Raw genomic sequence first — 18,221 nt, 5'->3', positions numbered from 1 at the left:
CCCCAATCCACTCTGAACAGCATGGATGGAGGAACCTCCATATCAGCACATCCACCCCACACACCCCACACACACAATCACGGTAAGTCGCAATGCTTGTCACTCAAAAAGGAGCAGAAGCTTCTTTTGAGTTACAGTATCTTGCTTTGCGATTTATCTCCCTGCGATTGAGGTGCCATTAAAAAGTAATGGCATTGCACAAACGTGTCACAATTTCTAATTGTGGGCAGAGTATATGCGATTCCACCCGCAATTCGAAGTGCTCAGGTGTGAATGGAGCCCTAAGGCTCCGTTCACACCTATGCATGCATGTTGCTTTTAAACATTTCTGCATTGCGTTTTCAGACAGTCTTGATTTGTTTTTGATGCATTTTTCCGTTTGATTCTTTTTTTATTTTTTTTATTTTTTTTTTGGCCATTTTGTTGTTGGGTAGATTAAATAAAGCAAAAACGTGTGAAAATTGCGCTAAAGATGTACTACATGCTTTTCTACAGCATCTCCATTGGTCTATTGAACCAAAAAAGAAGCGTTTTGCGTTAAAAAAATAAAATAAAAGCCCTTGACCCTTTCCAAAAGGGCAGCGGCACAAAAATGCATTAATGTGAACGTGTTCCATAGGAACCCATGTTAAAAAAAATATATATATATATATATATATATATATATATATATATATATATATATATATTTATATATATATATATATTATCTCCTGCATTTCTGCAAAAAGCATGAAAAAACGCATTGGTGTGAATGAAGCCTTACAGACTAAACCCTTTCTTATACAGCTCCCAGTGCCTGAAAGTATTCTGACTACTGAGCAATGCAACAGAGCTTTATTAGAATTTGATGCAAAACCCCTCCTTCTTTTTTTTTTTTTTTTTTAAGATTAAGCCCAGGTTCACATGGACAGCAGGATTGAAATCGTGCGAGTTCAGCTGAACGCACGCGGTTTCATTCCTGCATGTCCGTTCAGGGGGCTGCGATTTCAGAAACATCTGTGTGGGTTCCTGCATAGATGTATCTATACAAATCGCACCCTAGAGCCGCCAAAAGTAGTATAGAAACGACATGTGGGAATCTGTGCGGTGTCATTGCCGGCAATAGCTGCTGATTTGACATGCGATTCGACATGTCAAGAATCCGGAAACACTGCAGGTCGCCCTTGCGAACCAAGTTCCTTTGGCACTAAATCGCGGTGCGATTCTGCTGTGATTGTTGCCCGAAGAATCACGGCAAAATCAAGCAAACAGAATCGTGGGATGCCCAAAAGTACAAGAACAATTTTGCCGCGATTCATCGGCGACAATTGCGCCGTAATTTGCTGCCATTTAAAGTAACGGGGATCACAAGGGCATCCCGCAATTTGCGGCGTTTCCAAATGGTGGCGATTCTGCCTGCAAAACGGAACGCCAGGGTGTGAATGGAGCCTTAGCTACTTTAAAATAAACAAGCATACTTTTTTTTTTTATGGCATACATAATTGGATTATAGTGGGCTTTTTTTTTTATGTGGATATGCTCAGAGGGTTGCTTTTAGTTTTACTACATCAAGCACCGCATGTGGATATATACGCATATACACACGCACCCATTTATATCTACCTTGTAAGTATCAATTCCTACGTGAGTTGACCTGTTAAGCGCTGAAACATAAATTTTAAGTTGTTCACGGCATTCCTAATCCTTAACGCGGCGCGGACACCAGCATGCCATGAGGAGTTAATTATCATCACGCAATTAGTTGGCAATTAGCGGAGCGTGCAATTAATTATTAAATCCAGCTGGGTGAACTGGGGAATCAACCCAATCTTTGTTGTTTGCACAACGAATGCTCACAAACTCTTCACCAGCTGAACGCCTTTCCCTAGCGCAAGTCACATGGAAACCTGGTGAGATGTAAGCCTGACCTCACCGCGAGTCTGTCTGTAGCCCAAATTAAAAGAAGCTGAAACAAAGGAATCGGCCTGCCCCCCCTTCTCTGCCACCTTCTTGTACATCTGATCTTAATCATGTCTTATTTGAAATTCCAGGAGACATTTGGAGGTCACATCAATTAAATGGTCAGAGAGGCATTTGGACTTTGGAGTGGTTTCCCTCTCTCGCCAAGTCCGCCACCTACTTACTCTAGTAAAATAGTAACAGGAGAAGGGTCCCGAGGACTTCTTCTGAGCTCCTAAAATGTGTTTGTGTCTATAAAATTGCATTAAAATGCTTTAGAGATCAAGGGGGCAAGTTGTGGGGCTGGAATCGGGCAGCTGGTAGGACTTGGAATAGAAACCAGCTGTGGATTCGGCGAGGTGGTAAAGTGATAAAATGTTTTGATAGCGGGAAGAGTAATAATCTGGACGTTTTTTAAAGGATCAAATCTCCTATTCTCTGCCCCTCACCCGGATACCACGCTGAAGCACAAAGGCCGCGCCAGAGTGTTTGTTGATCCTGCTCCTGGTCACTCTATTTTTTTGTGTGTTTTAATTTTTTTTATTTTCTTTTAATTTTAAGAACTTTTTGCCAGGAATTTCCTTGAAAAAAAATAAAAAAATAAACTAAAATCAACTCTTTAAAAGGGAGTTTATTTACTTAGGTTAGCTTAAGAATTACTGGATCGGTTCCTCTCCGCCTTTAGATTGCTGACTCCACTCATCAGATTTTTATTTTTATTTTTTTAAAACAAATTTTAAAGCTGAACTCCAGGAGTTTTTATTCGCAAAAAAAGAATAAATTTAATCCGCGCAAACAGTTAAGGCTGGACATACATGGGCCGCAGCAATGGCTGATTTTCGTGCGGAATTTGAGTGATTGAGCATGTTGGGATTTTTTTTTTTTTAACTATTTTCTAATCGATGATGGGAGAATTATGTGAGAAATGTATTCGAAAAAGAAATGCGCATGAACACAAAAGAAAATTCCCAGCCATGAAAATTTTCTGTTGCAACCAGCGGCGGCCCGTTCATTAGGGGCGCACGGGCACCACCCCCTCTATCATGCCACCCCCCTATACAGGGCCGTCTTTAAGGCAGGGCAAAAGGGGCAGCTGCCCTGGGCCCTGTGATTGTTATGGGGCCCAAAGCAGCTGCCTCATACTTGCCAACTATCTCAGTTAAAATTCCCTCATCCTTTGAAGTTTTAGCCCTGTGCTGTGTCCCGTTATCTCAGTGTGAAAATGCTGCTACTAATGCTGCCCAGCTCTGCTTTATTGTTGTGTACAGATGACTCACCTGCAGACACTGTGTTTAAATAGTGGCAGCATTCATAATTAAATAGCTGCGACCGGCATTGATATGTAAATAAATGCGGCATTCATATGTATATAATGCCCCCCTGCAGTGCTGTAACCTCTAGCAACCAATCAATGAGCAGTAATGCTGTACAGAAATCTCTAGCAACCAATCAACAAGCAGAAATCATTTTGCTGTAACCTCTAGCAACTAATCAGTGAGCCGTAATGTGTGCTGTAACCTTAAGCAACCAGTCAGTAAGCAGTAATGATATGCTGTAACCTCTGGCAACCAATCACAATTACTGCCTGATCTGATACAGTAAACTGGTTTTAAGTCTAGCTGCTATTTATTGTAGCAGGTGGCGAGTGAAATTCCATGGGGGGGTGCCCAGGAAATTTTTTGCCCAGGGTCCAATCAATATTAAAGACGGCCTTGCCCCTATATAGTTAATAATTAGATTAATGCTTCTAACTTCAACTTGTTCAATTAAGCTTTGACAATTAAACCTGGAAGCTGATTGGTTTCTATGCAGCGTCACACCAGATTCTGTGTGCACCAGTTTTAGTAAATATCCCCCATAGTGTACTCTGTATAGCCACTTTATTAAAATACCCCGCTATAAAATCCACTACAAAGATCTGGTAAGATCTATTGCTTATTTGTTGATTTTATGTTGCGCTAAATTTTCTGCCTCTAAATGCCCCTTCATGTTAGCCTGTATCCAAGTTTAACCACTTGACATCCGCGCTATAGCCGAAAGCGCAGACCTTCAGTTCTCGTGCCGCCCACCTGCCCTTTGGACTCGGCTGATCACAGAGCAGGGTAAAGGGCCGATCACAGTGGGCCCTTTACCACGTGATCAGCTGTCAGCTAATGACAGCTGATCACGGAAGTAAACAGAAGCCAGTTACCGTTTTTATTTTTTCTTCATGCTGTCAGTGTGAAGAATAAAGCTGGTAACCGACTTCTGTTGGAGGGACATCAGTTCCACACCATGCCAACTAGTGCCCCCTATCAGTGCCTCATCATTATGTGACAGCTGTAAATTGATTAGGAAAGGGGTACTGGGGGGGTTGGGGGGGTTTCCGTTTTTGTTATTTAAAATAATTATTGTGCCATCATCCACATACAGAAAGAGAAGGTAAATTAACAGTGTGAGTTTAGTGTCCCTTTAAAATAAGACAAAAGAAACAGTTTGGTCAGCACAGTGGCCAAGTGGTTAGCACTTCCTCCTGCCAGCACTAGGGTTGGAATCCCAACCACGGCACTACCTGCCCTGAGTTTTCATGTTTCCCTGTGCCAGCGTAGTTTTCCTCCCACACTCCAAAGACATGCTGGTAGGTAAATTGGCTCCTGTCTAAATTGGCCCTAGTATGTGTATGTATGAATGTGAGTTAGGGACCTTCGATTGCAAGCTCCTTGAGGGCAGGGATTGATGTGAATGTACAATATACACTATATTACCAGAAGTATCGTGACGCCCGATTTTACACGCACATGAACTTTAATGGCATCCAAGTGTTGGTCCGTAGGGTTCAGTATTGAGTTGGTCACACCCTTTGCAGCTATAACAGCTTCAACTCTTCTGGGAAGGCTGTCCACAAGGTTTAGGAGTGTGTCTATGGTGCATTTGTGGGGTCAGGCACTGATAATGGACGAGAAGGCCTGGCTCGCAGTCGCTGCTCTAATTCATGAGAGCCAGGCCTTCTCATCCAACATCAGTGTCTGACCTCACAAATGCGCTTCTGGAAGAAAGATTAAACATTCCCATAGACACACTCCTAAACCTTGTGGACAGCCTTCCCAGAAGAGTTGAAGCTGTTATAGCTGCAAAGGGTGGGCCAACTCAGTACTGAACCCTACAAACTAAGACTGAGATGCCATTAAAGTTCATGTGTGTGTAAAGGCAGGCGTCACAATACTTTTGGTAATATAGTGTATATGTAAAGCTCTGCGTAAATTGTACACTCTTCACCAAGCATTTAACCCAGCAGGTGGCGCCATATGTGAAAAAGGTCTTTGTGTAATTTTGGTGGACCTTTTCCATATGACTACATAGAGGGCTCCCAGATAGGTGGGGATTAGTATGTAATTAATAAGATCCCTCAAATGATTCCTGCCGACTGTTTCAATATTTAATTTTGCTCTTTTTAAAACTCTCTTATCTTTATGTGAACGGTAACCATTTCCTGCTGCTAACTGACATATTCCTTTTCCAACCTTTCCGGGACTTATTGCACACTGCGAGACCTCCCTTCCCCGCTTCTAAATGAATAATTTCTGATTAATGGTTTCACTACAAATAAGCCATCGCTGCCGGGATAAATGACACGTATTCATGGAGAAGAGAACTTTTCCCCCAGATTTCTTTCCACCAAAAGTCCATTTTTCTCAAGCTGTGTTTTCCCCCTGCGTTGATGTTCGCCCCCTCTAGAGCTCTGTAGTGCAGACATACATTATGTATGGGGAGAAAAGTGTTTCCTTCACGTCCCCTGCCGCAGGAAGCGCGGGGAAATTACTAAGAGGCGTTGGAGATGATTTTGCACGATTACGTTTATAAAGATATCAGAATATTTTAACGTCGGCTGTAGTATTGTGCCAGCCGAGAGCTCTGTGCGTTCTTCTTTTTCAGCATGGCGAGAGCTCTTCATGAGCTTTTGATATGTAAAGTACTCTTGCTTTTTTTTTGCTTTAAAAAAAAAAAAAGCTGCTTTTTTTTTTTTTTTTTTTTTTTAATTTTTTTTAATATTCACAAAAGAATTGTGAATGGCGTCTTCCTTCAGGTACCACTGAACACTAGACGCGTCGCCCTCTTTGATTGCGATAGTATCAGGAACATGTTAAGCAGCAAGTTTAAAATTGGTGAATGAGTTGCTGATTCTGTATAGCAAACAGTGCGGATATAAGACTCTGATCACGCACGTTTTTATCCTAGCCTGTAAACGCTCAGTCTAGAAAAGAGCATCAGCATGCCTTTAAAAAAAAAAAAAAAAAACTCAGCAGTTTTCCGAAAACTGGTTCAAGTAGATATAGGGGAGAATAGTTACGATAGTTACTATATGTAGTAATAAAAAAAACTGGAGAGTTGAAATCTGGGGCAGTTATATCGACTTTTTAACACTTGCTTTGGTCTCTGAAGAGCAATCTGCATTTGGATCACTCTTCAAAGAGAATTTGACAGGTGGTGAGGAGGCGTTGTATTGCTGCCTGCTTTAACCCCTCAAACCCTGGACTTGCTCGCTGCAACGTGCCTAGAACGGACAGTGGTTTAATTGGTTGTAAACCCTTAAAAAAAAAAAAAATTCCCCCGCCGCCCCCCCCCCCCAAAAAAAAAGCATAGCATATTAGCTCATTGTGAATTACTTACCTGAGATCGAAGCCCCCACAGTGGTCCTCGTTCGCCGCTCCGGCAGCCGACATCTCTCCCGGGGGTAGTTCCGGGTATCGTGGCTCCGGCGCTGTGATTGGCCGGAGTCACGATGACGTCGCAGTATAACTGAAGCAACGCCATGTATGTTGGCTTCAGTACGCATGTGCTGATGACGTTGCATGCAAACACATGGATATCTACTAAGTTGTGCAGGTTTAGGAAATATCCAGTGTAGCTACGGGTAAGCCTAAATATAGGCTTGTCTGTAGTATAAAGTGGTTGTAAAGGCTTTACAACCACTTGCCCAATCACCATCTTCTATCCATGGCGTGCATTTTCGGTACCTTACTGAGCTTTTTTATGTAATTTTTATACTTTTTCTATGTGATATTCATGTTTGTTACATATTTCATAATACATTTATTTTTTTTTATTTTTTTTTTAGCTAATTGGTCTGTCCCTTGTCAAATCTGTGAGGGGTTTTGCTTAGGGCACTACTAATTCTATTTTTCTGACTATACGGATTGGATAAGACCCAGTATATGCATACCGAATCCTCCAAATCTAGTTTGCATGCGTTGCACGTGTGTGCTGGGCACTTGAGTGGTCACATGCACTTGAATGGGTTGTGTGCCCATCGGAGGCAACGGGTGTAGTTCCCACTGTGGCTGCAAAGCACCGTTGCAGTGGCAAGTGTACAACCCTAGCTCTATTAGGGGAGCAGTTGGGACAGTAAAATGTGGCTCAGCCGCAGGGTTTTACCACCCCACTTCCACTAGTGTGACCAAGCCCTTTAAAGTGGTTGTAAACCCTGACTGCCCTCAGGTGATACACAGAGATGAAACAAATCCATCTAGATAAGTTATATCCGTCTATCTGCAGTCTTCCCTTCGCTTTACAGCAGTTCAAAGTGATGACTTCATAAAGCTTGTCTGAGCTGTCAGGAAACGGGGCAAAGAGCTGACATTACACTCTGCAGAGCTCAGTGAGGAGAGCTCTGAGGGTTGATTGGAGGGAAGGGACACACCCCCTTTATACAGCACACAGGATCAGAGCTGAGGCTGTCAATCAGCTGGAGGTCCCTCCCCTGTCACTATTTTTTGCTTGGTGTCAGGAAACACTTGTCAGACGTGATTCATGGTGATGGAGGAAGGAAGCAACTGACAAAAGTGACACCTGGTGATCTTAATTGAGACAAGTACACACTATAGAGGGGTATGATATGCTTTGTTCATTTTCATGTCTGAGGTTTACAAACACTTTAAGAAATAAATCAATACAGCTCATTAATAAATCATTAAATGCATTTTAATATGAAAGTCCCTGAATTTTGGCCTGGTATCGGCCTCTTATAGCCCCTGTATGGCAGGGCTTCAGTGTGAGATGAAGCAGCACGATTAGTCCAATCAGCTCATTTGTTGACAAGTTTAAAGCCGATTGACAAACAGTTGCTGTTTCTCTTTTCAATGTCCAATCACAGGCTTTGGGGGGGGGGGGGGGGTGTCTATTACAGCTTTTTTTTATTTTTATTTTTTTTATATATATATATATTGCACCAAAAGCAGTTTTTTATTTTATTTCATTAGTAAGTTTATTTTAATTTGGAGTTCTAATTTAAGTCCAAATGCACTAAATCCTGGCAGAATTCAGAAGTGGTTTTGCTCTTTAATAGGCCAAATTTGACTCCAATATGCAGTAGAAGATTGTCTTTATGGTTAAGATGTGAAAAGCATTTGTAAAAACCTCTGGATGATGTCTGACAGTTTCATAAATGGTTATTTTTTCTTTTTCTTTCAGACATGCCATCGTCTGGCGATGATGAGGATGATGATGAGGAAGCTGATGAAAGGAGTGAGTGTTGTTTTTCAATGGAAACATATGTTTTTTTCTTTTTAATGCATCTTTAATATATTCCACTTGTGTTTTTGTTTTTCTTTGTTTTTTTTTTATTTTTTTTTAATTTATTTTTTATTTACAATTTTTTATTTATTAAGAGCTGTTTGTGTCTCTGAAAACGTGAATTTTTATTTACCTTATTACTTAACCAGAGCCTCTCCTCTTCTCTACAATGCTCGTGGTTGCACACGGGGGCGGGGGTGCGCCATTTGCTTCTTCACTTACAATGCAGGACTGCTGGCCCTGCATTGTAGGTGACAACATTACAGTGCCTATGTCCAATCGAGCACCGACGAGAAGTGGCTTTGGAGGACTGGCCTTGCAGAGAGGAGTAGTTTTTAATGGTACCCTATTCAAAGACTAGCATTTAATTTAAGATCTGGATTAGCAGCCAGACTGGATCACTTTTATTATACAGCCCTGATGAAGTGGGAGTTTTGAGCCCCTGGAATGTGTTGGGTTTTTGTAAAAAACAAAACAAAACAAAAAAGTAGAACAATTACTGGACCCGACCCAAGCATTGTGGTGCTCCCATCCTTTCAGTTACTTTTTTGGGTAATGGGCAATTTAAAATGAATTAAAAAAATACTTTTTTGGGTAATGGGCAATTTAAAATGAATTTAAAAAATACTTTTTTGGGTAATGGGCAATTTAAAATGAATTTAAAAAATACTTTTTTGGGTAATGGGCAATTTAAAATGAATTTAAAAAATACTTTTTTGGGTAATGGGCAATTTAAAATGAAATTGGAATTTAAATTGTCAATACTTTCAGGTAAGGGGGAACACCTGACAACCCTGTTTTCTCACAATGGACTGCTCTGTGTCTTTATAGCCAAGGGCCAGGCCAAGCTGGTCACATTGGAGGTGGGAAGGGTGCAAGCACTGGTTATATTGGGCACTAAATCAGTGGAACCTCAAATTGCGAGTAATGTCGTTAACAAGCATTTTGCAATACGAGCGATTTTTTTTTTATTTTTTTTTTATTCTGACTCAGTTTGCAAGTGTTGTCTCGCAAAACGAGCAGGATTCAAGCCTCTGCAGTGCGCAGTACCGCATTTGGCCAGAAGTGCGGGGGCGCCGGTGACATTCGGAGTCATTCGGAAATACTCGGAAACACTCTGTTTCAGAGCCTTTCCAAGTCTCTGGCGCCCCCACCTCTGGCCACATGTGGTATTGCATGCAATAGAAGTCAAAGTGGAATGAATTATCTTCACTTCTGTTGACTTCTGTGGGGAAAATTGCAATGATATGCAAGTGCTGTGTAGTACAAGCATTCTCCTGGAATGGATTATGCTCGTAATCCAAGGTTCCAATCTGTTTGAAGGTGGGTCTGTGATCTTCACCGTATAGGGATGGGCCCCTGATCGTCTTCGTATAGGGATGGGTCCGCGATCTTCTCCGAAACAGAGACGGTCCGCGATTTATTTCTTGGGGGTGGCACTGGAGATGCAAGAGGTGGTCAGGAGTACTGACATTAAGGCACTGTAGATTGGCCGCCACATATTGGGGAGTTTAATTTCTATTTTTTGTGAAGTATGGAGGGTTGGCTTTTTTTTTTTCCAGGAAACAGGTTTTGTGCATGATGATTTTGTGGATGATGTAGCAGAACGGGTGTAAAATTGCTGTGAAAGCTTCTCTTGTTATGGGCACAAGCAAAATAAACTTGCGAGCTCTTGCGGTTCCCATGAGAATATTGTTGATATAACGTTTCATTTGTGCACACAGTGATATTCGCACTGACGATCTGTTTGTTTTTTTGGGATTACGGTTTCCATAATTCTTTTCAGCCGCCAATATTCCTGTCCTGGAATAGGCATAGTGAAGCCCAAGGTATTTCTCTTTGGTTTTGGTCCCGTGTGTGTTGTCGTGGTTCTGCTTTCCTACATGCAAAGGAAAGAATTGTACATCTGATGATTTGTAAGGATGGTAGATTTCCTCTGTTGAATAAGCAGTCCATTTTATAGCAGAATTAAACCCTCCTATTGTTTTTAGCCAAGGAAGTTGCCATCTTGGCCCTCTGTATGATCTTCAACTGCCATGTGATCAGTTATGACACCAGCCATTGATGGTTTGACAGTTAAGTTGAAAGCAAAACCAACGTGACAGTTAAATTCTTGGCACGTGCCTGGAATGGAACAGTTTTTTTTTTTTTTAAACTGTTAAATTGATGGGTTTAGTTCCGCTTTAAAGTAACGCTCCAGTCGTCCATGAAAAATAATTTGTGTTTTTTTATTTCTTGCACATGATTGCCCTGCATCTTAATTTTCTGTAGTCACCAGTATCTTCTGATTGACCCTTACGCTCAACTGGAAAAAAATAAAACACTATGGGGGGGGGGGGCTAGTGATCTATTGCTGTAGGCCACCTATCTGATTTTGGCAGCCTAGTGGTGCACCAAATGGTATCGAGACCGAATATTCAGGATGTACTTAACCCAAACCGAAAATGACAGATAGATATCTCTACTTCTTGAGGTGTGTGTGTGTGTGTGTGTATATGTATATATGTGTGTGTGTGTATATGTATATGTGTGTGTGTGTATATGTATGTATATATATATATATATGTATGTATATGTGTGTGTGTGTATGTATATGTGTGTGTGTGTATGTATATATATATATATATATGTATATATATCTTTTTCTAATTAATATCATGAATTTAAATGAGATGTACCAAAATTTCGGTGGCCGAAAATGGTGTTATCAGCATTATGACGATAAGAGAAAAAGTTGCCGATAATGGCACCAAAAACACATGTGATGTTGCCGTCGCATTGTCGCAATTTTACTGCCATGTTGCGCCGATTTTTACCTTTACTATGCTTTTATGATGTGGTTTTCACAGGTCATGTGACTCATAAAGACCTACGTAGAATTTAAAGGGATGCATTTTTTTTTGTGCTAAAGGTGCCAATAATGGCCGACTAACTCATATTAATTTCAAATTCATGATATCTAATTAAGTCCAATATAATACAATTACCGTATAACATGCATTTTCCGTTTCGGCACCAAAATTTCCATTTGTTGCACCTCTAAATATGAATTTGTCTGCCATCATCTGTACTTTTTTTTTTTGCTCAAGAAAAATGCATCACCAAATTCTGTGTCTCTTCACACTGGTCTGTTGCACTTTCTTTGGGGTGTTAAAAATCTTGCTTGCGGCATTTTTGGTCAGTTAAAAAAAAATGCACCAAAATGCATTGAAAACGCAGGAAGAACGCATCAATAGCATACCCGTGTTACGTTTTTGATGCGGTTTTTGAGTCGCATGACCTATGAAAAACCCATCATAAGCACCGTAAAATCATGTCAAAAACTCGTGCATCTTCGACGCCGTTATTGGTGCTTTTCTTTGTCGGCAAAATGCCGACAACATAATTTTCAGCTTATATGTTTCAGCCCATCTCTAGTTTTAAGTTTAAAAAAAAAAAAAAAAAAAAAAAGCTGAGAGTTTAGTACTACTAGCTATAATATTCCATAGCTATAACCGTAAGAGCGTACAGCTTCTACTCCTCACTCCTACATAACTTTCCTAAGAAAACAGCGTGGGACACATACTTCTTCGTAGTAACCTTTATTCCATCACGTCTCTTTACGGGACGAGTCAGCCATCCATTGTGGCTTGGACGGTGCCAGCTCTTGCCATCAGTGATGGTGTGTGGTTTTTGAAGAACATGTCATTTGCTCTGATCCCCCTTGGTCTGACACAATGGAACAGTCTCTCCAGCACTAACCAGAGGAATTCCGTGGGCTGCCGCTTACACTGCTCACTCTTGTCTTGCTGGGATCCATTTCTGACCGAATTCTACCTGTAATGTAAAACAGGCCCTCGCAGGAAGGTGAAATATTGTCACAGATCAGCACTTTTGGTCTTTTCTAGGTTTTTCTTATGCTCCCCAACGCTGAAAATATGTTTAATAATGGTGTTTTTGGAACATTTTGCCTGGTAAGTTGGCAGTGGGAACTCGTGGCACACGTGGAAAGGTATTGGGCTCAGCATATATTGTATGTGCCTATAATTATATATACCATCTGTATGCATCTGTGCAAATAGACGAGGGGGAGGAATGAAGCATAAATCCATCCAAAACTAAGGTTAAGTTATGAAAGATCCTGGAGAGTCAAAGTTTATTTGTTTTACTATTTGATTTAGTATTGGATCGCTTTTGGAATAGTTGGTACCCCTACCACTTCCTCATTTTTTTTTTACTTTTGTGGAGGAAAACCCGGGGGCTGGGGGAGGGGGGGGGGGGTGAGTGGTGGAGAGAGGTAGATTTCTCCCCCCCCTTCCTCTCCTTCTGGAGTCACCGCAGGAAGTGAGAAGATATTTTCAAAGTAAAGAGAAATGGCCCCTTGGAGAGTTGTCACCATAAAAGGTGCCTCCATTGGGGGGAAAAAAAGGTTTGGGCAACTTCTTGAGCCTTTTTTTAGGCATTCGGGCCTGCAGTCCGCTTTTAATGGGTCTTCATACACACAGCCGCATAAACTGGGTCTAACATATTTTTTTTTAAAAATGCATTGCTAATCAGTATTCTATACAGAGGCGATTCAGTTCGCATTGTGCGCTATATAAGTATTTCATTCATTCATTCATTCATTCATACATGCTAACACGCACGTATTATATTATAACATGCATGTATTATATACAGCATCGCACAACAGCGCAATTGTCAAAGTAACGCAGTGCAGAATCGCTAAAAATGGCCTGGTCATTAAGGGGGTAAAACCATCCGGGGCTGAAGTGGTTAAAGATGAAATCTAGTACATTGATATCAGTGTTGGGTCAGAGTAGAGTGACTCATTACCCTGCATGGAGCTATTACGGCTTCTGGAGGAATTTGGTGTCTTGCGGGGACAGTATACAATCCTGCCTCTGGCCGTATTCTCAAGCTGCGTCATGACAATGGTTTGGAATAAACACAGACGTATTTAATGTCAGGCATGAAGAATCAGACGGAGTTTCTGCCACCTTCCCAGCATATTGGCAGGATTATACACACTGAGCGCATGCTGCCTCCTGGAAACAGAGCGTGATGTTTAACTCCTTGCAGGCCATAGCGGTATTGTATGACAGTCCTCTCTGTGAGATGAATAGAACGACGGAGAAAATAAACGGTCCTCACACTGTCCTACGGAAGTTATAAAGCTCTGCAAAGTGCAGCGATGGAGTGGAACCAGACAAATAATGGCCTTCTAATGCATAAAGGTAGTTACATGGGGGGAAAAAAAACCCCATAGAAAGTGTATATATATATATATATATTTATATATTTATTTATTTTACACAATTGCAACACAAGTCATAGTCTAATTGAATGTTATTAAAAATGACCTCTCGCTTTCAATTTGCAGCTCTGTAATTTTCTGTGAAATGCAATATGGCTACCTGGAGGTGTACAGAACGCCCCCCAGAAACATCATTTCCTGCTTGTGTGATTGGCTCGCTGATTTTCCCAGAAGTCTACTCTAAGCTACAAGTCAGATTTTTGGCATCCCCCTGCAACAAAAATTTCATTTTTAGTAAGATACTCCCAATAGGAAATCACCTCTAAAGGGATGCAGACCCTGCAATGTTCCTCATTAGAGCCCTGCATGTGCAGCAGCTGGTTGATTAACTAGGTATGCAGGGGAGAAAGGGCATGTCAGTTTCCCTTTTCACTACCTCTGTTTGTTTTTTTTGTTTTTATTGATCATTGGGACGTGGACAACTCCTGCTGCACAGCATCCTTAGTTGCTGGGCCGCAAGCGGCCATCTGTAATAACACCGTAGCTTGGCATCCTGAAAACGAAGGGTGCTAGATGGCAGACGACTGCAACTAAGGGCTTTAGGCGACAGGGGCTGCTATCTGTGTCCTAACAACCAAACGCAGAAGGCGGCAAGGTCCATCGGCTTCCGAGCAACAAATAAAAAGTTGAACAGAGGAATTGAGTTGGAGCCCTCTAGCAAACACAGCTCTTCTCCCTGAGCCCCTCACTGATAAGGGGGTGATGGCAAGTGAGATCTACCTGAGCTCATCCTTGGCAATACCCACAAATCGGGCTTCTGTCAGGGAAGGAGCAGAGAAGCTGGAAAGCAAGGAATAAAAGTGTTTTCTTCAGATTCCTTTTGAAAAAGCAATATGGGTATTTAAACATGAATGCATGGGCCTGTATTAAATTTTTTTTGCTTTTGAGAGTTGTTCTTTAAAGCGTATATAAAACCGATCGCTTCACTTCTTGTCCTGGAGACATAAGAGGAAGTGAGGAGACCTTTAAAGCCCTGGAGCCCAACCAGTGACCTGTGGACCACAAGTAACCCTTTGGTATATGTTGTGCTGCCCTCGGACCTCAGCAGTCCATAATGGGAACATTGATTAGGGTAATAGTATTGATCTCTGCAAGTCTCGTGTAACATATTCCCAGTTTCATATGGTCTTTTGCAGCATATCCTCAGCCAAAAATGTGTCCTGTCCGCACTCTCTGACCCTCATTTTCCCTATTAGGTCTCCAGTTTCTGACAGTCCTCTCAAGCATTACATGTATTGAACATTGTGTGTGGCCCTTTGGTGATGTTAGGGGCCGCATTTGAGAACCCCTTTATCGGGTAAGTTGACAAGCACTACTTTTTAAGGCATTTGTCACTAGGACATTTTTCCCCATTGGTGACTCTGAGAGGGTAAATCTACCCAGTGGGGACACAGAAAGTAACAAAATTGATTGGATGAACTCTCTCGGTGTGCTTTTTTTTTTTTTTTTTTTTTTAACCCCACTATGTAACTATAAAACCTGAGGGGTTCAAACCCCTCATGCTATCTGGAATAAAAAAAAATGGGTTTTAATTTCCATAAAATGTTAGGGGGAGTTAAAGTATAGCTGAGGGTTTACCTATTGTGTATGTCTTGGTCCCCCCGGCTGTAGTCTGGGCTGGTGGGCTCTTAGAAGAGGCGAACACTCACAAGTCATTTGGGTGCCGCCAATGCTGGAAGGACATCAGTATATGAAAAGCTGTCGGTACTTAAAGCCGAGTTTATTTGTGACAGGAAAAGGACTGTCTGCTCGTACAGGCCCAACCTCTGCCAAGTTTACCTCCAGCCAAACATTCTGCTAAGGTGCATTCCAACTCCACTGCTCTGGCACTGACCACGCTTGTCTGGCAGCCGAAATTGTGCGAGAAGCTTTTCGAAATGCTGTTCTTGCCACAGAGGCTGCTTTTATTTTGCTGTGTGGCCTTTCTTCCTGCCCTGTCCCTGATAATGGGAGAGTTTCAGAAAACCAAATAATGGGCAAATTCTGCAAAATATTACGGCCGATTACATTTGTGGCAAATAATGGCAGATTGTGTTAAGCTATGTGCACACAGTGTGATCTGGTTGTACAATCTTTCTACAATTCGCCTGAATTCTTGCCAGAAAAAAAGGTCTAAACACATGCAGTGAAAATACCTGCATTTGACCTTCTATCCGCATCTAAGCAGCAGAGCTAGAGAGTAAGGAGCAGCAGAGCTAGAGAGTAAGGAGCAGCAGAGCTAGAGAGTAAGGAGCAGCAGAGCTAGAGAGTAAGGAGCAGCAGCACAAGGGGACCGTCATGTTGATAGGACCGAGCCAAGTGACAGATGAGTTCATCACTGTGCTGCTTCTCCTTTCACCGCCCAGTCACCAGCTGGGGACGAGACCAGCATGACCTTTAGAATCAGCATTTGACCGTTAGAATGAGGACATCTAGTGGCTGAAAAAAGTACTTCATGTAAAATCTCTGTATTGAAGATAAATATTGCAGAAAAGCAGATTTTGTTCATTTTATATTTGAAAGGGGTTATCTATTTTATCTGGTGTTTTTGGCTGGTATACTGAATAAGTTATTTGGAATGCATCTACAGTATACCATGGCATATTCTAAACATCTTTAGTCACTCAATGACTTGGAGCTTTTTTTTTTTTTTTTAAATGAGGTTTTCTCTGTGTCAGGGATTGCATGGCTTCACAAACAATACCAGTGGCCCCACTGCAGTTCTTATAACATCTCTTTAGGATGTGATGAGCAAGATTTCTTTCCTTCTCTCCTTTCTTTCTTTTCTTTCTTTCTTTTCTTTCTTTCTTTTCTTTCTTTCTTTCTTTCTTTCTTTCCTCTTTTTTCTTTCTCTTCTTTCTTTCTCTCCTTTCTTTCCTTTCTTTTTCTTTCTTTTCTTTTCTTTTTCTCTTCTTTCTTTCTCTCCTTTCTTTCCTTTCTTTTTCTTTTTCTTTTTCTTTTCTTTTTCTTTCCTTTCCTTTTCCTTTCTTTTCCTTTCTTTCTTTCTTCTTTCCTTTCTTTCTTTCTTTCTCTCCTTTCTTTCTGTCTCTTCTTTCTTTCTTTTTTTTTTTTTGTGAGCAGTGCCTTGTATTTATTTAATTTAGGAGTCACTTAGTCTCTTGTAATGTGCTTTCATGCACTGACAAGCTTTTTTACAATACGAGCAATCACTTGGAACATGAAGAGTAATTGTGTATTGCAGTTTGGTCAAATTCTCTGAAAAACATTGGCGATCTAGAAATTGTTTCACCATGCTTTCGGAGAATAAACCACTCCATCAATTCAAGTCTACTTAGCCAAGGCCTTTTCCAATTCACCACAGCGCACTATACTTGCCACCTGTTTCATGTTTCTGATGTAAGCCCCCACCTCCATTTTTTTGAGAGCCCCACATATCCCAGTCTGACTGTTTACAGTCGTCATACTGGTGGAATACTACTTTTCTTTTGGGGGACCCAGATACCCCAGTCTGACTGTACATACAGTACTGGTGGGACACCATAGCTCCCAATTGTTCTTGATTTGGAACAACTATCTCTCTCTTCCTCATTTTGTCCCTCATTTTGGTCTGATCCATATAATTGTATATAATTTTTATCTTTCAAAAAGTACTAAACCATTTCATTCAATTTCTAAATTGCTGCATTTGTAAATATCAGAAACCATTATAAGGAATAGCAGCAGTAAAAAAGAATTTGTGGATTTAACTAATCCTCCTCCTTTATTTTTAATTCTGTGGCAGGGGTTGTGTCCTATGCTGTCATACTTTTGCCAATAGATGTCCCTCGTTCCCATCTCAAAAAGTTGGGAGGTATGGAGCACTACATTTTTTCATGGGGGCCCTCCAACACCCCAGTCTGCCTGTTTACATTCGTCATACTGATGGAACACTACATTTCTTATAGGGGGCCCCAGACATCCCAGTCTGCCTGTTTACATTCGTCATACTGATGGAACACTACATTTCTTATAGGGGGCCCCAGACATCCCAGTCTGCCTGTTTACATTCGTCATACTGATGGAACACTACATTTCTTATAGGGGGCCCCAGACATCCCAGTCTGCCTGTTTACATTCGTCATACTGGTTTAATTTTACACAACAATTTTTTTTTCTTTTTTCCTTTCTCTGAAGAGAGACTAAAAATATGCAATTTCTGTGGTAAGACCACGCTATTCTCCAAGAAAGAAAAAATATTCCAAAGCTGAATTATTAAAGTCATTTTCCATTACGAAGGCCTGTAGGTCAGTAATTCCCGTGATTGATAACGCGTATTTAGTGTCACAGTCTGAACAGATCTCATCTCTTCCAGCAAAGTGTGAATAATATGATTTTCTTCAGTCAGATTGTATCCTTCCTTTAAAGGTATACATTTCATCACTTACATCAGAAATCCATGTATTGGAAGCGCACAGCGTGATTTAAGGCTTGCTTAACACAAACTTCGAGCCTAGAA

General features: G+C 41.2%; 1 protein-coding gene across 4 annotated transcripts in view; it reads left to right on the top strand.

Moving 5' to 3' along the window:
- The window catches only part of FGFR3 (fibroblast growth factor receptor 3), a 127,493-nt gene that overhangs the window by 51,912 nt on the left and 57,360 nt on the right, over positions 1-18,221 (top strand). For all 4 annotated transcript variants that reach the window (XM_077477929.1, XM_077477928.1, XM_077477927.1 and 1 more), the window contains exon 4: positions 8,389-8,442. In XM_077477929.1, the coding sequence (XP_077334055.1) occupies positions 8,389-8,442 (54 nt within the window). The remainder of the gene's footprint in view (positions 1-8,388; positions 8,443-18,221) is intronic.

The sequence above is a fragment of the Lithobates pipiens genome, unplaced genomic scaffold (assembly GCF_037356315.1).
Source record: "Lithobates pipiens isolate NorthernLeopardFrog02 unplaced genomic scaffold, aLitPip1_a1.2 Scaffold_13, whole genome shotgun sequence".
Lineage (NCBI taxonomy): Eukaryota > Metazoa > Chordata > Amphibia > Anura > Ranidae > Lithobates > Lithobates pipiens.
This window is presented reverse-complemented; position numbering and strand designations above follow the sequence as displayed.